Here is a 20991-nt window from a genome sequence, read left to right on the forward strand (position 1 = left end):
GGGAGGGGGTTTATCCCTCCCGCTCCTGCCTTGCACACCCGTCCCTACGGCCCGGGTGGGGGTGGGAAAGCTGTCAGAGCCCCAAAATCCAAAGGAAGGTGGGAGGGCGGAGGAGCAGGCGGGAGCCTTTGTGTCTGGGCTGGGTTTGGCGGTGATTAGGGGCTTTACAGCGGTTATAAATGGCCGGTCGTTAAAGGGGTTTATGGCCCTGGAAATGAGAAGCAGCCGGCCGGGCCCCAACCCTCGGCGGGTCCGGGATGCGGGTCAGGGTCCCGGGGGCTTCGCTTGAATCTCACCCTGGGGTCCCTCCGGATGGGGCTGGGAACCGGGCGCGGGCTGGAGCAGGGGGTAGCTTCCCGTGGCTGAGGAAAGCTCCCGGGGCTGGGGCGAAGTCCTGGTAGTGGGGCAGAGTCCCAGGACTGGGGAAGAGTCCTGGGACTGAGGAAATGTCCCAGGGCCGGGGCAGGGTTGGGCTGGATCAGGGTCCGGACCCAGAACCAGCTGGAGCTGAGTGAGGGTCCTGGGCAGGGGCTGTGGCTGGATCGGGGTCCTGGGCCAGGGCAAGGTCCCGCTGTGGCGGCACAGCAGAGGTCTCGGGGCACGTGGATTCCCTCCCGCCCCACAGCCGGGGGTCCCATCGGCCACGGGGCCGGGGCCGGACTCGGTCGCGCCGTCCAGCTGTGTTTCATTTCCGCAGCGGCCGTGGCCGTGGCCAGAGGCGGGGGGTGGGGGCTGCGTCCCGCCAGCTGGGAAGGATTTGTGGGGACATGGGGTGGAGACGACGGGTGACCTGCCCTTGCTCAGGCTTCACCCCCCCCAGCCCCCCCGCGGTGGAGTCCCCCCATCCTCTCTCCCAACGCACTGAGAGGGAAATTGGGATGACCCCCAGCAACTTTGGCTCCTGTATGGGGTGAGGGTACCCGACACCGCCTCCCGGGGTGGATCCCGGGCACCGGGGAGGGGGGGAACATCCCCAGGCAGCCACGTCCTCCCAGGAGGGGCTCTGGGGCACCGACAACATTTGGGGGGGCCCACGGGGGTTCCGGGGCAGCGATGAAGTCCTGCCTGGGCTGGAGGAGCCCCCCCACCCCACCCCACGGTCTGCGCTCAGGATTTCTGTGGTTTGGGAGGATTTTTGCCGGGAAGGGGGGTGCGGGCGGTAGATGGTGCCGGATGTTTCCAGAGGCTGAGCCAGCTGCTGCTGCCCTGGCACTGGGACACAGCTCCCCACCCACCTCCCAGAGAATCTGTGCCCTTCCCAGGGGTGACCGGCGCTCCGGGGGGGTTATTTGGGGCCAGTGGTTTGCCTGCCCACCCCAGGGCTTCACCGGGATGGGAGGGAGGGTGGAGTGCGAAGGCTTTATCCGCCCTTCCCGGCAGAATCCCTTCCAGATGTGGGGCTGCCGGTGCTGGCATTCATTACCCCACTGGGTCATGGTACCCAGCACAGGACGAGGGGTACGGGGGTGCCCCAGGGAGTTTGCAGGCAGATCCCACCCCACACCCCTCCATCCGCTTATCCTGGAATGGAGATGGGGGCGGGGGGTTTTCCCCCGTTTTCCCCAGATTTGGAGCAAACCCACAGCACCGCCCCTCCTGTGACTCCGGGGTGGGGGGGACGCAGTTCCTGCTTCCCTGGGGTGAAGGGTTTGGGGTGACCCTTCACCAGCACCCCCTTCCCGAGTCCCTGCAGCTCTGCCTGTCCCTGTCCCCTCTGGCATGGTCTCGGCGCTGCTGTAGGTGAGGTTATGTCAGTGCTTGGTGAGAAATCCTGTTCTTCGGGGGATTAGGGATGCGGCAAGCCAGGACTTGGCTCGCCGGCCCGAGCCGGAGGTTCTGGGGGCACAGGGGGGATGTGGCCAGGAGGAGGGGGGCGGCGGGGGCTCTGTGGGGCCTTTTCACCCCAAATCGGAGAAGAAACCTCTCTCCTTCCATTCCAGAGCTCCTGCTGAACCAGAAACGCCATTTCTTGCTTTTCTTGCCCAGAACCGGCCCCGCGGCGCAACCTGCCCTTCCCGCGGCGGTTCCCAGGGCTCAGAAACCTCGGGAAATCCCTCGGCGCTTGTGTACCTGGCTGGGACCGGGGTTTCACCTGCTCCTGGCAGCTCACCCCAAGCTTGGCTGCAGCCCCCCCGCCCTGCACACACACGGGTGTGCACAGACAGGGCTGTGAGTTTGTGTGTGAGTTTGCGTGTGATCGTGTGGCTGCGAAAGTCGCTGGAGTGCGCACGTACTTGTGCCCACACGTGTGTACGAGTGAGCACAAGCACCTGCACACGCCTGTGCCAACATCACACCTGTGCAAACACAAGTGTCCTGTGCACACGCACCGACCGTGCCGCTCGGGGGCTGCGGGGAGATTTGGGGGTGCACGCAGTTGTGGGGGGGACACATGGAGATCAGGGGGTGCAGGCAGCTTGGAGGGGTACAGACAGATTTGGGGGGTGCAGCAGCTCCTGGGGGTGCAGCACATGTGGAGTACAGGCAGTTTCGGGGGAGATGCTGGAGATTAGGGGGATACAGGCAGCTTAGGGAGATGCAGCCAGCCTGGGGGGTGCAGGGAAATTAGGAGGGTACAGGTCTTGGGGGAAATGGGAGGAGTTTGGGGGGGACAGGCAGACCAGGTGGTGCCTCCAGCCTGCACCCCCACGGCAAATCGGGGCGGGGGGGCTCCCTCCGGGCTCTCACTCCGCAGGTGAGCGCGGAGCCTCCGTGCCGGGGCCGGGGCCGGGGGGTGGGACCAGCCCGACGATAAAACGGCGGCGCGGGCGGGACGGGACGGACGGACGGAGGGAGCCAGCGGCGGGGCTGGTGCCGGTGCGGAGGGTGCAGCGGATCCCTCGAACCGCTTATTCCCCCCTCGGTCCCCTCCCTGCGTCCCCCACGCCGGCAGCCGCGATGCCCAACTTCTCCGGGAACTGGAAGATGAAGAGCTCGGAAAACTTCGAGGAGCTACTGAAGGCGCTGGGTAAGTGGAGCCCCACTCTCCCTCCGCGTCCCTTCGGGACTCCCTCGGGCTGGGGGCGGCGCAGGGGAGACGGGGGGCGGGGGAGCTTCCCCCCATCTCCTCTCCAAATCCTCTTCCAGCCCGGGAATCACGGTGCACGGAGCCGCCGTGTGCCGGGGGATCCCTCTGCTCCCCCTTTTAACAAAGCTCTCATGATTCATGCCCCACTGAGGAATCAGGGGCTCGAGGGGGCCGGGCAGTGTGTCCTGCTCCCGAGGGATCCCACACGGCCCCTGAGGGTCCCCCTCCTTCGTGCCTCAGTTTCCCTACTCTGGTGGTCCCCCAGACATGGGCACCCCCAAGCATGAACTCTGCCACCACCTCGGTCCCCTTCGTTCCCTCCACCCCGCATCCCAAAAGCATCCGCAGGCTCACCTGCCGTAGGGACCCTGGGTACAGCTGGTGTCCCCAAAACCTGCCCAGGCAGGACCTGCTGTGTTGGGGTCCCATCCTCACAGGCCTCATCTCGGGCCCCTTTGCCCCCCCCGCGGAGCTGTGTCCCTGGCGAGCGGCGGTGGGGAGGGCCAGGACTCATCGCAGGGGCTGGAACTCGGGGGGCCACAGGCCGGGGGATCCCCGGGGCTTTGGGCAGGATCAAATCCAGCTTCTCCACTGCTCCCCTCCGCCTGACCCGCTCCTCGCCAGCCGGGGAGCTGCCGGAGCAGAATATTTTCCAGGTTAGGGGATACGTAACGAATATTTCAGGATAATTATCACTTTCTTGGGTTTCACTCCCGATCCCCCGTCGCCCCTTCTCCCCGCCCTGGCCCCGCTGCTGGAACCAGCTCGGGGAAACCTCAGCAGGAAAATAAATCTGCCAGCCCCCCCGGAGCCCTTTTCCTTTCCCACGGTGCAAGTGGGGGCTCCTGCCGGCTGGTGCCCCCGGCCCTCCCGGGTGGAGGGGCTGGGGGCTTTATCAGCTTCAGCCCCCCAGACTGCACCATGCTGCTCTAGCCTTGTTTTTGCTCCCTTTCGGGGCTGTTTCTTCTCCTCCACCCCTGTCAGCATCATGTGGGGGGGGTGGGGAGCTGTGTTTGCTTGTGCGAGGTTTTGGGCCATCCCCCCTGGTGTGAATCAGGTCTCGTGGGGAGGGAAGGGACCCGGAGGTGTTCGTGGGGACTTGGCATGGCCACTGAGGGGACCCCTCAGGGACGTGTCCCTTCCCACTGTGGGGAATTTTGGCTCCTGGAGCCCCCCCGAGCACCCACGGCCCCTCCATGTCTCCCCCGACCCTGTGCCGGGGGGACCTCCTTTGTGCAGGGACCCTCTCGGGGGGTGGCCAGGACACACCCCGAGGGTGACATGGGAACAATGTCCCTAAAGAGCAGCTCCCCCTGTGACAGCCGGGGGCTCCAGGACATGATGGATGAGCCGCCTCTGGAGCGGGGACAAAGCCCCAGCTGCCCTGCCGTTGGCAAGGGGGCTGCGGGGGAGACGTGGGACCCCTCGGGGGGGGTCATGCAGGTCATCGAACACAGAGCTTGGACTGGGGCCCTTGTCCCCGCTGTCACCCCGCTCTGGGTGAGCTCTTGCCCCCATCACCCCCGTCCCTTCCCCCGGGCGTATCCGGCGCCAGCCCCGGCACCCCCCCTCCCGCCCCCTCCACCAGGTAACGAGAGCCAGATGTGGCCCAAATGTGGTCGGGGGGGCTCGTCCTCCCGTGGGTTGCCTTGAGCCACCTGCAGCACTCGGTGCACCCTGGGACGTGTCACTGCCAAGTGTGGGGGCTACGGCCGCGGCCCCCCCGTGCTCCCCCAGGCTCGAGGGGGGGACAGTAGGCTCCACATAACCCCGAAGGTGCTGAACTAGCCCGGTTCACCGGAGCAACGCTGCGGGTGCAGAGGGGGAGCTCGGTGCCACCGTCCCCTTCTTCAGGCGTGAACATGATGCTGCGGAAGATCGCGGTGGCGGCGGCAGCGAAGCCGGCGGTGGAGATCCGGCAGGACGGGGAGAGTTTCTACATCCGCACCTCGACCCCCGTGCGCACCACCGAGATCCGCTTCAGGGTGGGCGAGGAGTTCGAGGAGCAGACGGTGGACGGGCGGCCCTGCAAGGTGTGCGCAAGGGCACGCACGGGCACCTGCACACGTGCGTGTGTGTCTGTGTGTGTGTGTGTGTGCGTGCGTGTGAAAGAGTGTGTGAGTGTGACTGTGTGTGCATTTTGCACCAGGGCAGGAGCTCTCCCTCACCTGTCACACTCACCTGTGCACACTCATGCCTGCACACACATTACACGGGGGCATCAGCACTCTCATGCACAAAGGCGTGCACACAAAGATGTGTGTGTGTGTGCATGTACACGTCTGTGCACACACGTGAGTTTGCATGAACGTTTGGCATGAGGACAGCTCTCACTTTTCTGCACACAGCCACATTCTCTCTGCAGCGTGTAGGCTGCTTCCCCTCTCTGCATCCCCCATCCTCGCCTTGGCCCCCCAATCCCTTCCCGTGCCCCCAACCCTTCCCTGTGCTCTTATTCCCTCCCTTGCACCCCCCATACCTTCCCCGTGCACCACAAAACCTCCACCCCTCCTTGTACAACGTAACCCCTCGCTGTGCCCCCAACCCCTCCCTGTGGCCCCAACCCCTCGCTGTGCCACTCATCCCCTCCCTGCCCCCAGGTGACAGATGAGTCCGGACACCCGTCTGGCGCAGGGACAAACGGCCCCGTTCCGCTCCCAGGGGTGGTGACAGATGCTCTGGTGTGGGCGGGAGGTGTCCCGGGAGTTCCCACAGCCCCATCCAGCGCTGCTCTCTATCCCCCTGCAGAGCCTGGCCAGGTGGGAGAGCGAGAACAAGATGGTGTGTGAGCAGCGGCTGCTCAAGGGTGACGGGCCCAAGACGGGCTGGTCCCGGGAGATGACCAACGACGGGGAGCTCATCCTGGTGAGGGGGAATTCGGGGGCCTGGGGGCAGCGCTGCCCGCAGCGCGCACTGCAAAACTCCCATGGTGTGGGGTGGGATGGGGAGGGGGCCACGGCCGTGCCTGTGACCCTGCTTCTCCTTGCAGACTATGACGGCCGACGACGTTGTCTGCACCAGGGTCTACATTCGGGAGTGACCCCCCGGCTCAGCTGACAACGCCCCCCCCGCGCCGGCGGCCCCATATCCCCCCCTCCCCCACCCCGTGTCCCCTCAGTCCCCTGCACTCATCCCCCGGTCACGGGGAGGGTGTTGCATCTCCCCACGGGGGGGACATCAGCGAACCCCCTTTTTTTTCGGGGGACACACACACACACACACACGGCTTCCCCTCCCTCTGCAGGGCGGGGTCTCTCCGGGGGCAGCAGAATCTCCTCTTCCGGCCCCGCTCTGCTGCGGACGAAGCGCTCGGGACCTGGCGAGGCGCCGGGGTGCGGCGGGGGGTAACGCGGCCCCGCCCTGCCCTTTGGGCTGCTTTGAGCTGGTTTGGGTTCGGGCTGCTGTTGGTTCCCGCAGCCCCCCAGCCCTGCCCTGCGACCCCTCCCCAGTATTTATTTGTGAATATTGTACCAGACGGTAACACCAAACCCCCCAACCCCCCCCCCCCCCCCAGCCTGGGGCAGTTCCAGGTCCCAGCCCCCCCGGGGTCCAACTTCCCTCTGTCACCTCCTTCCTTTGTCAATAAATATCTTATGACCCCCCCCGTGGTATCCCTGTCTCTCCTGTGGCCCCAATGGCACACAGATCCCACACCCTGGGTCTCATAGTCTGGATCCCCCATCCCAGATTCTGCACTCTCGATCACATACCCTGGATCCCACACCGTGCGTCCCGCGCCCCAGATCCTACAGTCTGAATCCCACCCCCCGGATTCTGCACCCCACATCCCACACTCCAGATCCCACACCCTGGATTCCACACCCCGGATCCTTCACCCTGGATCCTGCACCCCACATCCGCTCCCCGGCCGTTGCGCAAGGGGCCGGGGGCGAAGGCGGCAGCCGGCTTGGCACATCCCTGCGTGGGAAGCGGGTGGTGGCTCTGAGGTGACCGTGGGGTGACTGTGGGGCACAGAGGGCGGCGTGCGGCTGGGGCGTTGGGCTCTGCCTCAGCTCCAGCGCGGGGTACGTGAGACCCCATCCCAGCTGGGGCGGGGGGAGCCGGGGGCACCTGTGGGTGCTGCCGGCTGGGACCCGCCTGCGGGGGTTTCCCGGAGATGCTCTTTGGGGGCTGGCCGATAATTGCCCTGCATGGGATGGCATTAATTACCTTAGGACAGGGGGGCTCAGCCCGCGTCCCTACCGGGCCTGAGCTGGGGAGGTGCAGGAAGGGTCGGAGTGCAGGGAGGCTCGGGGTGCAAGACTGCCCTGCCTCGAGGTTTGGGGTGCTGCTGGCCCCCGTACTCTGCCTAGCTCGGCTCTCCCGGAATGGGCCGGCACCCCTCGGTCAGGGCAGTCCCCGAGCCGCTGTGGTGCGGGTGGGGGGCACTGCCCCACCGAGCTGAGCCGTGCGGTGAAGGGGGGCGGGGGTGTTGGAGGAGGGAGCCAGGGTTCAGGGTTGGCTTCACCCCCACGCCCGGGGTGTGATCCTGCACCCCGGGAGCGCGTCCAGAAGCAGAAAGGGTGGAATTACACCTTCCCTGGGGAGGAGGAGGAGGAGAAGCAGGGGGAGGAAGGCTCCGGTATCTCCAGGTGGACACTTGGCAGGCACCCATCACCCCTGTCGCCATTCCCAAAGCGCTGCCAGGGCCGTGTCCTGGCTCTCCCGACGTCCCCGAGGGTGGGCGCAGGACCCGGCCCCCTCCCCACTTCACCCAACCGGCCACCGCTGCCCCCGGAGACCCCGGGAAAGCCACGGCCGGGCGGGAGCAGCCGGTAATGGAATCCAGCCGTCCCCCCCGGCTCCGACAGCTTCCCCTCCTTGGAGGAATATCCGCTTTCCCCCCCGCAAGCCCTGGGGACGGCTCCGGTTTGCCTCTGGTCGGGGGGATCACTGGGGGGGCTCTGAGACCCCGAGAGCTGGGGAGGCAAATCTGGATGAGGAGTGGTCTGTGGCTGCCTGCGCTCCCCCCACAGCGGCCCGGGGGTCCCATTCCGCTGCTCTGGGGTGCTGGGGGGCTCCAGGAGGGGTAGCGGTGGGAGGTGCCCCCTCCCTGGAGCACGGCCGCGGCTCGGGGCGTTGGATGGCGGCTGCTCTCGAAACAAAAGCAAATTCCTCTGTGCGGAGCTGGGTAGGGGGGCTGGGATGGAGGGGCCGCGAGTAACCCCAAAACTGCTCTGGAGGCTGTGCCCCCTCCCATGGCTCCGCGTGGGTGGTGTCGAGGTTCCTGGCGCCTCTAACCCAGCACTAATCCTCCCCGGTGACCCCGGTGGCCCCCGGGCTGCCCCCCCGGGCTGGGGAGGGGGCCGGGCTGGCCCCTCGCCTTTCATCTCCGGAGACAAAGCGGGGCCCGGCCCCCTCCCCGTTGTGTGCGCGGGGAATGAATGCCCGACCCTGGGGGGCCCTGGCCCCTCACCCCGGAATTTTTCCATGCATTTTCTGGAAGCAGAGACTGGGCTGCGTGTGGGGGGACGTGGCTGCATCTCATCTCCCCCCCCCCCCCCCCGCCCCCCCGCGCCGTGCCGGAGCCATCGGGAGGGAGCGGGGCGCTTCGATCCGCCTGAAGCGAGGGGTTGTGCTGGCTCCTGCCCTGCTGGGGGTGTCCCTGCGCGGGCAGAGGGACAGGACTCCTCGGGCAGGCTTGGGGGGCCAGCCACCTCCGGTGAGCCGTGACGCTGGGGATGGGGGATAGAGGAAGGAGGCTGAGCTGGAGGAACAACACCCCCACACACACATCCACAGCCCCACGGCACCGGGAAGCGACTCAGCATGACCCCAGCCAAACTGTGCCCCCCAAAGGGTGGTGTCACCCCCCCAGACACCCTCCGGGCTGGCCGCTGCCCAGGTCAGAGCCCACCCTGGATGGTTCGGAGGGTTCAGGCTGGCTGCTGAACATCCTCACCCCCTCCACACATACTGACTTGTCTGAGGAGCTGAGGACAGGGAGGTGCCAGCCTCGGCGGGGGGGGGGGGGGGGTCTCGGTCCCTCAGCTGCCCTGCTCCCCAGAGAAGGGTCTCTGGGTGTGTGACAAGCTTGGTGGCCACGAGGCCTTGGCTCAGGGAGTGTTGCCTGCAGCCACTGGGACCACATGTCCAGGTGGGCTCTGGCACATGGCACAGGGGTCCCTGCCTCTGAGGGGGGGTAGCTCATTGCACCCAGTGTGGCGGGAGGGGACCGTGGTCTCGGGGGTGCCCCCATCGAACTGGGGTGCCACGCTTGTCCCCGGGGGTGTCCCCACGGCTCAGGGCAGCCAGGGACGCTGATGCCTGGGTGGCTCAGCAAGGCGTTGTCAGCCCCGGGGGAGGGTGACTGTCACCTCCTGCGCGGGTTCATCCCCTCCCTGTGCCCGGCTGGGGGCTGTGCAGGAGTTCCCCCCTTCCTCCCCACTCCCCTCGGCTGGCGGCCGGCCAGCATTGTTCTCCCCGCCGACGCCTCCTCCTCCTCCTCCTTCTCCTCCTCCTCCTCCTCTCCCCCTCCAGCTGCATCTGGTGCCGGAGCTTTCCCGGGCTCCAGTGGAGGGGGAGCCTCTAGCCCCAGCCCCACAGAGCCCCCTGACCTGGGCTCCCCTGGGCAGGGGGCTGGGGGGCTTCACCCCCATTCCATTGTGGAGGGGAGTCTTGTCCAGCAGCTGCATATAGGGGGAACACGGGGGGGTTATGGGAGGCAGCTTGGCCCCCGGTAGGGTATTCTTTGGAGGGGTCCCCCTTAACTGCTCAGCAGTCCAGCTCTGCCCCATGGCTGGAACCTCCCATGGGGTGAGTGCAGGGCTGAAAAAGGGGGCTGAAGCTATTTGGCAGGAGTCTCCCTCCAGTGTGGGGTCTCCAGGGATGCTGAGATGATGCAGAGGTTCCAGGAGGTAACCAGGGGTGGGTTCTGGGAGAGGGGGCTCTAGGGGTGACGAGGGCAAGGGGAGGGACTGGGGCTATCCACAGGGTCAAGAAAGGGGAGAAGGGCAGAGGGACAAGGGGGGGGGTTGCAGGGCTGGGAGAGTGGGGAAAGGAAGTGCAACAGACCCCTACCTAGGCTTGGGCTCCGTGTCCTCCCCTGCAGGAGCAGCTGGGAGCAGCCACAGGCAGGGGAAGGCAGGATCTGGCACCTCCTGGTTGTGTAAGGATGGGGAAACTGAGGCACACCCGAGATCAAAGTGGGGCAGAGTCACCGCCCCTGGGCTCCCGCTGCCCCAGGCTCAACCCCACACCCTGCCCCACACTCAACCCCACACACTGAGTTGGGATTCGCGTTTAATGCCAAGTACAAAGTCACCACCCACCCACCCCCACCCAAAAAAAAGAAAAACCTCTAAAATTCTTCCAAAAATAAATTAAAGGGAAGGGACGGGTCCCCCCCAACCCCTCCTGTCCTGTGCAAAGAGAAAAGAGCCACCCCCTCTGCATCCCAGGCCTGAGCAAGGCTCCAGTAAGGAAAGAAATGGGCAAAGCAAGGGGCTGGGGGCCCAGGCAGCAGGCCCCCGCAGTGTGGGGCCGGGAGTGGGTTATCACCGAAGGGGGTGGGCAGTTCCCCTCCTCCCCACACTGGCTCCAGCACAAGCTTGGCCCCACCACAGCAGATGGGGAAACTGAGGCAGGGGCACCGGGTACCCTCTCCTCCTCTCTGGCCGGGGCTGAGCCTTCCCCGTGTGGGATGCGCCCGCCAACAGCTGGACCCGGACCCACGCCCCCTCAAGCACCCCCGCCCACGGCAGCGGTGGCTCCACTGCCCCGGGGCTGGAGGCAGGGCAGGGCAGGGGGGCCTCACCCGGCAGGGCTGGGGGGGCTCTGCCGCCTCCCGCGGGGGGCGAAGGAGGTGAAGTGCTGTCGGAAAGGCGACCTATGTACATCCCTGAACGTGGCGGCTCCGCCAGCCCCCTCCCCGCGGCCCTGGCCCTGCCCCGCCTGCGCCCGGGGGGCTCCGGCCTCCCCGCTATGAGGTCTGGCACTGCACATGCTGGCGCATCCCGTCCTCAAAGTCATCCTCGTGATAGGCTTCTCCAGTGTAGGGCCGCCGGCCGGGCCCACCGTGCGCCGTGTAATCACTGAGCTCCACCTCCTCCGTGTCCTCTGTGGCCATCACCTCCTCTTGCGGTGGGAAGAAGGCCTGGAGCTGCCGCAGGCGGTCGGTGGGGAGCCAGCCTGGCTCGGGGAACTTTACCTGTGACCAGAGAGCGCATATGATGTATGGGGGGGCCACTCAGGAGGCCCAGAGGTGGGAGATGTCAACTCCCACCCCGCTTTAGCTCACCTCGAACTGCAGGATGAGCTTTCCTTTCTGAAAGGGACTCCTGTAGACAGGCATCCCCTCATTGGGGATACACTTCAGGTCCCCAGGCCGGATCACATCACCTGACAAGAGAGAGACGAGGTCACCCTGCTGTGCTGGCAGCTCCTGGGCCCCCGGCTCTCTCACAGGTGTGTCCCTGAGTGTCCCCCTCACCTGGCGGGGAGGACACGAGCAGGGTGCGGTTGTCCAGAGTGCAGATCACCTGCCGGCACCCGCACAGGGCGTCTGCCAGGCTGATCTCCCTCCTGACTATGAGGTCGTCGCCGCTGCGTCGGAAAACAGGATGTTCCTTCTGATCCAGGACAATGATGATGTCCCCGGGCTCCAGACCGGGCACCTGGTCCCCCTCCTCGTGGAAGGTGATTTTCTGCCCATCCTTCATGCCTGCGAGGAGCGTGGGCAAAGCTCAGGGCGCGTGCGCCACTTCGGGGTGACCCCGCTCCGCGTTCAGCCCTGCCTCACCTTTATCCAGGTGGACGCTGAGGATCTTCTTCTCCCGCACAACCTTGCGGCCGTTGCAGGTGAGGCAGCAGTCCCGGGGCCGGATCCACTCGCCCTGGCCCTGGCACTGGGAACACACCGTCTGGATCTGCTGGATCATGTTGGGCCCCAGCTGGTGGATGCGAACCTCCATGCCCGAGCCATGGCACTTGGGGCACCTTCTCTGGGCACCCTCCCGCACCCCGCAGCCTGTGCCGAGGGGGGCAGGGGGTCAGACAGTGGGGTAGGGGGTGCTGGGGTGGCCCCCTGGCCCCTGCAGCCCCTCGCTCACCTCCACACTTGCGGCAGATGATGTTCTTCTGCAGGGACAGCTTCCGCGTGGAGCCGTTGTACAGGTCCTCCAGCGACACCGAGAGCTGGTGCACCACTGTCTTCCCTGGGCACAGGGGAAAGCTCGGCTCAGCACGAGCCTCGTGCCACCCCCCATGTCATGGCTGGACAGGCACGGGACACCACTCAGGGTCACCAGGTCCCCCCAGAGCCGGGTCTGCTCCAAGCCTGGATCCTGCTGGCTGCCCTGGAGCAGTGTTGAGTCCCCAGCATGGGCAGGGCACGGCTCCCACCCCAGGGCTCTCAGCCACCCTTCAGCTGCTCCAGCTGGAGTCACTGGGACGATTCCCTTGGCCTTCTAATTGCCCTGCTATTAACTCCTGCCATCTCAGCAAGAAGCGCAGCAGCGAGTCAGCCGTCCCGAGTCACCCTGTCCCTGTGACCCAGGCTGAAGGCATCGGAACAGTCACCGGGCCGGCCCCGCACGCCCCGCGTCCTGCTGCCACCCCCGGGGCTGCACCGGTGACTCAGCTCTAGCCCCGGGGACGGCGGGGGAAAGCCGGGACAGGGACAGGGAAGGGCCCTTTGAAGAGCGGCAGGTGGAGAAAGTAATGAGGGTGGTGAAGAGCTGCATCAGGCTGTGCCGTGGGGGCAGAGACAGCCTGAGGAACCCAGCTGGACTCCAGTGTCCCCCAGAGCCAGTGCTGGGCACCAGCCTCCTCTCACCCCAATGTCCCAGCAGGTCTGTCACCCCCTGAGACAGTGCTCTGCCGGGTACCAGCCCACTGACACACCAGGATCCCAGCAAGTCTGTGACCCCCCGCAGCCAACGTCATTTGGGCACCAGTCCTCTCCCACATCATGGTTCCCAGTGGTCCCTTGTTCCCCAAGCCAGTGCTGCGCTGGGCACCAGTCCCCTCCCACCAAGAAGTCCCAGCAGGTTTGTCACCTCCCGAGTGAGCACCGTGTTGGGCACCAGCCCCCTCCCACCCCAGGGTCCTGGGGAGTCCCTTATTCCCCTACCTCTCCTGTCTGCCCGGCCACGCATCCGCACTCCCCCTCCAAAGAAGAGGTCGAAGATGTCCATGGGGGAGCCAAAGCCGCTGCCTCCCCCGCGGCCACCCAGGCCGCCTTCCTTCATGGCCCGCTCACCACCACGGTCGTACAGCGCCCGTTTGTGGGCGTCCGACAGCACCTCGTAGGCCTGGGAGATCTGCTTGAACTGGGGAGGGGGAGAGGCGGGTGAGGTGGGAGAGGGCCAGCAGGGGGGGGCTGGGGGGCTGCACGTACCCGCTCGCCCTCACTGGGGTTCTTGTCGGGATGGTAGCGCAGCGCCAGGCGCCGGTACGCCCGCTTGATCTCATCCAGGCTGGCGCCCGGCCGCACACCCAGCAGGTCGTAGTAGCCCGTCTCCTTCACCATCTTCCTTGCTGTGATGTGCTGGGACAGGACAGAGCTGTGAGTCTGGGACTGCGACCCAGCCTGGGACCTCTGTGTGGCCCGTGACCCCCTGACCTGGCCCAGGACAGCCCCCCCAAATCCCCACTGATCCCTGCTCTCCCCCGCACAATGCTACCTCAGTTCCCCCCCAGCAGCATCTCAGTGGGACAGGGAGCGGTGGTCAGGGGGTGTCGTCAGCGTGACAGCCAGGCCCCAAACAGGGTCCTGCAAGTGTGTGCATGTGTGGGGGTGGACCCCAAGGCCAGTGCCCACGGCAGGGGGGGGAACATCTCGAAGTCCTGTCCCACCGCAGAACCCCCCAAAAGGCTTTGATCCCTGTTCTCCTTCCTGCACAGCCCTGCCTCAAGCGTCCCCACCGCAGCAGCATCCCGCAGGTCACAGGGTGTCAGGGAATGTCTGAACGGGGTGACATCCTGCTCCGCGGGTGCGGGGACAGCCAGGCACCGCATGGGGGTCCGGGAAGGAGAGGCGGTGTCGGGGGGTGCTGCTGTCCCTCCCGGGACCATGTGCCGCAGCCGATAAACCCCGCGTGGGGTGGGGACATGTTTATCTTGCGACACGGCGGGACGCGGGGAAGCGCCGGGACCCACGCACGAGTAAATAACCGGTTCCGACACCGGACCGGCTTCCCCGAGACTGGAGCTGGATCCGTCCCCTGGGGACCCCCGGGGCGGGTCCACCTCGTCGGGTCCAACGCGGGATTCCCGCGGCTGGATCTGGGTCTGTCCCCCAGGACCCTCAGGGCCGAGTCTGGGGCCGGGACCCTCGGGGCTGGGTCTGACCCCCTACACCGGGGCTAGGTCCGTCCCGCCCGGTCCAACCCGAGACCCCCGGGTGGGGTGGCTCCGCCCGCCGAGGGTCGCGGCGCGGGGGTGTCGGGGGGCACCGGGCGGCGTCGGACGGTACCGGGGCGGAGGTGACACGGTGACATCCCGTTTACAGCCGCGGAGGTACACAGACCCCACACCGGCTGTGGAGGAGCGGACCCCGAGCCCGGTGCTCACAGAGGGGGGGTCGCCCCAGAGCGCACCCGGAACCCTCCAGGCCCGCAGGTCATCCTGACGAGCCACCTCAGGGGTGTCCGGGCCGGGACGGCCGCTGACACCACCGGGGCAGGGCGGGCCGGAGCCTGCCGGGGGTTCCGGGGAGGTTTGGGAGGTGCCGAAGGGGTCCGGGGTTCGCAGCGGGGTCCCAGGGGCCGCCCCCCCACTCACCGCCGCCGCCGCTCCGCCGCCGTCTCCGAACTCTCTGGAAGCCGCGGGCACGCCCCCACGCTGTCCCCGCCCCTCCGTGCCGCACGCCTCCCCCATTGGTGGAAACACCCTCCTCTGCCCGCCCATCACGCCACCGCCCCTGCGCTGATTGGCTGTAGGAGTGATCCTTGCCGGCTCGGGAGGCGGGGCGCCGCGTCGCGTTGCGATTGGCTGAGATAGCGGCTGGGCCTGCCCCCTGGGCCCGCTCCTTCTCGCTCACGGGCTGGGAGCGGGTGGCCAATCAGAGGGAAGAGTGGGGAATGCGGATTGCCGGAAGCGTCCGGCAGGGGGCGCGCAGGGAGCGCGGGGCGGGGCACGCTGGGCGGTGCAGTGGGCGGGGCCACAGGGCGGGGCCATGACACTAACGGGGCGGAGCAGAAGGCGGGGCCAGGGCGGCAGTGGGCGGGGCGGGGATGGGGCGTGCTGGTGGGCGGGGCGATGGGAGCGGCAGTGGGCGGGGCCGGAGTGGCCGATGGGGGAACACGGGGGTCAGGGGGGTGGTCGGGGCTGGGGTAGGGGGGAACACGGGGGTCGGGGGGTGGTCGGGGCTGGGGTTGGGGGGACATGGCCGGGAGTGTCACTGGGAGACTCCGGGGGTGCTGGGGTAGGGGCACAGGGAGTTTTCAGGGAGTCCTGTGGGAGTCACAGGGAATGTTCCCGGGGGTCCGGGATGGTCACAGGGGTGTCCTGGGTGGGCTTGGGATGAGGTGGGTACCCCGGGGGGCCACAGGGGCTACGCGTGGCGGTCACGGAGGTGTCCTGAGGAGGATTCTGGGGGTCTTGGTGGGGGGATGGGTAGTCAGGGCAACCAAGAGGGGTCCCTTGAGGGGCCACAGGAGGTTCCCCTGGGAGTCACAGATTCCTTCTGCGGGAGCCCATGGAGTGGGTGGGGAGCTGGGAGGGTCACAGGATGGTCTCCAGAGGCCTGGGGGATTCTGGGAAGGGTGATAGGGAGGCTTGGGGAGCTCACAGCGAGGGCAAGGGACCTGGGGGGGTCTCTGCTGTCCCCTCCCCTGTGCACTGGCGTGCCCACAGAGATCCCAGCAGAGCCTTTCCGGGGCTTCCTCGTTGTGTTCCCCCTCCCCAAATAGGCGTTTTTTCGCAGTAGGGATGCCAAGAGCAGGGAGGGGGTCTGGGGGCTGAACTGGGGGGTCTGAACTTGGGAACCAGTGTCTGTTGAAGGCCATGGGCCTGAGCTAGGGGTCTGATCCTAGGTTCTGGGATCTGTCCAGGGGTCAGAACTGGGGGTCTGGGGTCTGAACCAGGGGTCTGGGATCCTCCAGTTTACTTTTTCCCCTCTCGGGGCAGGAGGCGTCAGGGCCTCTCCTCTCAGGCCCCATCCAGGGCTGCTCAGGGATTTCTGTGGCCCCGCCAGATTCTGGTGTCCATCTGTGTCCCCCACAATGGGTTCAGGCCAGGAGCAGGAGGAGGAGGGGGAGGAGGAGGAGGAAAGGGAAGGGGAGGGGGATGCCAGAGGTTGTGATGGGGTTTGGGGGGTGCTGGGACACCCTGTCATGACCTCCCCTCCCTGTGCTCTGGCCCAGCCCTGCTGTCCCCCCTGGCCATGTTTGGCCAGGCCGGGCCCCTCTGCAGCTCCCGGGGGCAGGGTCGAGGGGTCCTGCGGGCCTGGAGGTGATAAATCCTCCCAGCCCGAAACCCAACCCCAGCTGGCAGCTGCTGCCCCGCCAGGGCCAGAGACCCCTGGTGCACCTGCCCTGGGAATCTGGTCAGAATTCCGGTGAGAAGCTGCTGCTGTTGGGTGACTGATGGCAACGGGCAGGGAGCAGGGTCTGACACAAAGTCCCCAAACTGTGAATGGGGTTTCTAAACTGGGCATGTGGTTCCCAAACTGGGAATACGGTTCCTAAGCTGGGAAGGGGTTTCTAAATTGGGCACATGGTCCCCAAACTGGGCACAGGGTTCACAAACTGGGAGCAGAGTCTTCAAACGGTAAAAGGAGTCCCATATGGTTCCCGGACATCGAATGGGGTCCCGAACTGGACACACAGTCCCCAAACTGAAACTAGGAAAAGGGTACCCAAAGTGGAAATGGGATCTCCAAACTGGGAAAGAAGTCCCCAGACTGGGAAAATGGTATTGAAACTGGGAATGGAGGCTGCAAACTGGCCACATGGTTCCCAAACTGGCAATGGGGTCCTCACACTGGGCATGGAGTCTCCAAAGCGGGCACACAGTCCTCAGGCTCAGAACGGTGTCCCCCAGCCACATTGTGGAAGTGGTTTGGGACAAAGAGTGCTGGAGCCAAGAGCCCTTCCTGTCCCTTCCCAGGCTGGATCCGGTGACTGGTGGTGACTCAGGACTGGCCGCAGTCACATCCTGTCCCCTCCACGTGCCCCTGGCCTGGCACTGTGCCCCAAACCTCCCATGGGCACTGGGACTGGATCCTGGGGGCTCAGCCCCATGGCAGGTTCGGCCACAGGGGTTGGCTCTGGCCTCGGGGCAGGGAACACAGCCCGATTGTCCCAGTGCCACCTGCACTGGTGTGCAGTTGTGCCGGAACCGTTTCCGTGGCTGAGTCACCTCCAGCACTGGCTGTGCCCATTCCTGATGTCCCACAGAGTAGGGGGCTGCAAATAGGTGTCCCCAGAGTGCTCTGGGGGGGCTTTTCCTCTCCCCATCATTGCCTCTTCCTGCCTGTGGCTTGCCCTTGGCAGGCTGGATGAGAAGGGAAACTGAGGCACGACGCTGGCACGTGCGTGTGGGAGCCGGCCGGGGTTTTTCCCAGCCACAGCCCATTCCCATCTGCTCCTGTCCTACAGCCTGTGCCCGTGTGCCACATCCTGGGCTGGGATTGCCGGGGCTAGGGACAGGCTGGGGCTCTCAGGGTGCCAGGTGTCTGGGGAGAGCAAGTGTTCCCTGTCATCCCCAGCTATTTGGGGGAGGTAATGGGGCAGGAATTACCTGCATAATGGAGGGTCAGGGGATGGGCTGGGACACTGGGACATGGCTCAAGGGATGAGGGGTGATCACCCCAGGAATGGGGAAGCGTCTCCCCCAGGGATCAGGGAGCATTGTTGCTGGGAGAATCATCGCTCCGGGAATGGGGGAACATTGCCCCAAGGGAAATTTATGCCCCCAAGGAATAAGAAAGCACTTAAGAAAGTCCCGGGGAAACTAATCACCCTAGGAATGGGAAGGTAGCACCCCAGGAATTGGGGTGCATCACTCTGGGGGGCCGCGTCACCCCAGGGATCGGGGGAGCATTGTCCCAGGGGGATCCACCACCGCCGGGACCCCGCCATCCTCCCTGCTACTGACGGACGGCCTCAGGCGCACATTCTCGGCGGGGTTGCCCCCGGGCTCGGCCTCAGGCATCCGCACCGCCCCGGGCTGGCAGCAGCTGTCGCCGCGCTGGGGCGCGGGCGCTGCTGCGGGGTCACGACCCAGCAGCTGGGCGAGCCCCCCAAACCGGGCCAGAGCTGATTTTAGCCGGCGGGAGCTATTCCCGGGGTGTGACCCGGGTGAAGGGCGGGCGAGAGGGTGACCGAGCCATCTCCCCCCTCCCGACATGTCCCCGGAGGTGTCACGGGAAGGGACGCTGCTGGCGGGGGCCGGTGATGCCTCCCGGGGGGACGGCCACAGCCCACAGCCCTGCTCTGCTCTCCCGTAGGAGACCGGCCCGCCTCTCCCGTGGGGATTTTGGGGTCCCTATCGATTGTCCCCACGGTGCACGCCCTTTGGGAACAACCCCGGCGCTCCGGCGGCCCCAGCGTGGCTCCTGCTCGCCTGCATGTAGCATCCCCACGGGCTCATTTTGGGGAGGGGGAGCGGGGGCTGCCCGCGCCCCTCACGCTGTATTTTTAGTCCTTTCCTTATAAGGTTCCCATGAATTTTGGGAGCTGAGAGCAGAATGAAGTCATCGCTGAGGTCATCCCGCCTCATCCCCCCTCCCTGTCCCGGCGCGGGCTCACCCCACAGGGAGTTTTTGTGTGGGCTCCATTGAAACTCCCCTCGCCCAGCCTGGAAGGAAACAAAACCCTTCCCTGGCTGGCGGGGGGCCAGGCTGCGGGGGGTGGGGGGGGTGCGGGGGGCTGCAGGAGGCTGCGGGGGACTCCAGGGGCTCTAAAAGCTCCAGCCCAGGCAATAATTGGCAGCTCTCCCAGAGCTGCAGCCCCCAGGACCCCCTGCTCCCCTTGCACACTCCTGTGTCCCCCTGGTGCTCCCTGAGCAGGGTTTGAGTGTAGGGCACCTCCATTACTCTTGCCAGCCCCCCAAAGCAGCATGGTCCCCAAAATCATTCTGTGTGCACTCAGCTGGGGGTGGGACAGTGGATGCTGCCCGTGGGGTCTGGAACACTCTGGTAGGGTCTGGTGGAATTTGGGGTCAGGGGAGATGTGCCCAGTGGGTGTCCAAGCTGCAGCCCCAGCAGGGTGGTCATGGGGTAACCCAAGCACCTTTGTCCACCCCAGGGTCATGTTCGGTCCCCTCAGGGTCATGTTTGGTCCTGTTGTACTTACACAGTGCTGAGGAACAGTCCAGGTCCCACTGGGAACACTCATGATCCCACTGAGGACATGCTTTGTCCCACTAGGGACATCCTTCATCTCATTGGGAACATGATTGGTTCCATCAGGGAAGCCTTCAGTTCTGTTGGGGACACACTCAGCCCCACCGGGGCCACACTTGAACCTGTTGGGGACACACTGTATCCCATCAATGACACATTTGATCTAGTTGGGACACACGCAGTCCCTTTGGGGGCACACTCTGCCCTGTTGGGGACACATTTGGTCTCATCAGTGACACCCTTGCTCCTGTTGGGACACACTCAATCCTGTCGGGGACATTCTTGGTCCTGTTGGGGACACACTTGGTGCTGGTGGGAACACTCTTGTCCCGTTGCTGCTGAGTCCTTCAGGCACTCACTGGACCCGGAGGAGCTTCACCAGGGCTAACTCTCCTGGCTGCAGCCCCCGCGGATTGCAAAGGCCCCGGCAATCTCCCCCATCCCCCTGGCTGACTCCTAGATTTCGGCACCTCGTCCCATCCTCCTCCTCCGTCTCCTCCTCCTCGAGGGGAGGAAGGGGCTCCCCCTCCCCCTGCCATCTGTCCCCCCTCATCACTCTGTCAGCACTGGCTGGAATGTGGATTAATTTCGGGAGGAATGTCACCCCCCGCATGGCGAAGCCTCGCCCGAGCCATCTCCGTCTCCTCAACATCCTCCATCCCTCTCCTGGCCTGGGGACCCCTCGGGGGGCACTGGGGGCTCAGGGGGTGCTGCTGGAGCTGCTGCCGGGCTGATGCTGCCCAGGCACTCCGAGGTGTGTTGGGCCAGGGGCTGATTGAACGCAGACTCGGAGCCTGATTAAACTCATCAGAGAGTGATTTTTTTTTTTTAATACGGTGTTTGGATCCGTTGGAGTTTCACCTTAAAAGGAATCTGTCGCCTTCGGGCAGGGGAGGGGACCGGGGGCTTCGCAGGGAGGAAGGCAGCTAAATGTTGGGTTCTTATCGGTCCCTGGCTCTGAGCATCCCTGGGCGCTGGCACGGGAATGACCGAGCTAAATCGGGCGTGTGGACAAGCGCCGGGGCCAGCCAGGCGGGCAGGCCGGCCGGGGCACTTGAGCAGCGATGCTGAACACACCCGTGGGTGCAAGGCTGGCGGGGCCCAGGGATGCCACAGCCACCCGAGTCACCGTATCCCCTCGCCCGGGGTGACTCAGCCCTTTGCTCAGCATAAAGGAGTCCATTCTTCAGCAGGAGGCGATTTATGCAGCTCTCTCCGCGCCGCCCCACGCCCGGCTCCACAACGGGGCGATTGAGCCCCGCCGGCTCTTCACAGCCCCCGTAAAGGCCGTGGCCCTTTGGGTGAGGGGGTCCCCAGGGCGGTGCCGGGGTCCCGGCAGCTCCCAGGGCTGGGATCTGCGGGTTGTTCCGCGGGCATCCTGCCCAGATCGGGAAGGAGCAGCGGCTTGTGCTGTTGGCTCCTGGCTCGGGGCGCTGGCAAGGGCATCGGGTGGGCTGGGCTGGCATCCCGTCCCGCTCCTGCCGGCAGTCCAGGTGGAAGCTGGGGAAGCTCCTGGCCAGCAGAGAGCCCCGAGTGGCATCTGCGGAACCCCGGGGATGAGGGAGCATCACCTCGGGGGTGGGGCAGCATGGCATCAGGGATGGGAGTCCATAACCCCAGGGGCTGCACCCTGGGACTGGGGCAGCATCCTCCTGGGAACATCGCCCTGGCG

At 66.0% G+C, this 20991-nt stretch overlaps 2 protein-coding genes across 2 annotated transcripts; one reads left to right on the forward strand and one right to left on the reverse strand.

Moving 5' to 3' along the window:
• Positions 1-2794: 2794 nt before the first annotated feature.
• CRABP2 (cellular retinoic acid binding protein 2) lies at positions 2795-6817 on the forward strand. The gene is made up of 4 exons (XM_066206866.1): positions 2795-2968; positions 4883-5061; positions 5777-5893; positions 6018-6817. Exons 1-4 carry the CDS (start codon positions 2899-2901, stop codon positions 6066-6068), a joined length of 417 nt encoding a protein of 138 aa, XP_066062963.1. The 5' UTR covers positions 2795-2898; the 3' UTR covers positions 6069-6817.
• A 3436-nt stretch (positions 6818-10253) lies between these two features.
• Positions 10254-14803, reverse strand: LOC136303145 (dnaJ homolog subfamily A member 1-like). The gene is made up of 8 exons (XM_066206813.1): positions 14753-14803; positions 13368-13517; positions 13101-13299; positions 12079-12183; positions 11769-11996; positions 11460-11690; positions 11268-11368; positions 10254-11177 (listed from the first exon to the last, which is right to left on the reverse strand). The coding sequence occupies exons 2-8, from the start codon at positions 13497-13499 to the stop codon at positions 10950-10952; spliced, it is 1224 nt and encodes a 407-aa protein (XP_066062910.1). The 5' UTR covers positions 13500-13517; positions 14753-14803; the 3' UTR covers positions 10254-10949.
• Positions 14804-20991: the final 6188 nt, after the last annotated feature.

Source organism: Chamaea fasciata, unplaced genomic scaffold (assembly GCF_029207755.1).
Source record: "Chamaea fasciata isolate MVZ Bird 193981 ecotype frontalis unplaced genomic scaffold, bChaFas1.0.hap1 SCAF_31, whole genome shotgun sequence".
In the NCBI taxonomy this organism is placed as follows: Eukaryota; Metazoa; Chordata; class Aves; order Passeriformes; family Sylviidae; genus Chamaea; species Chamaea fasciata.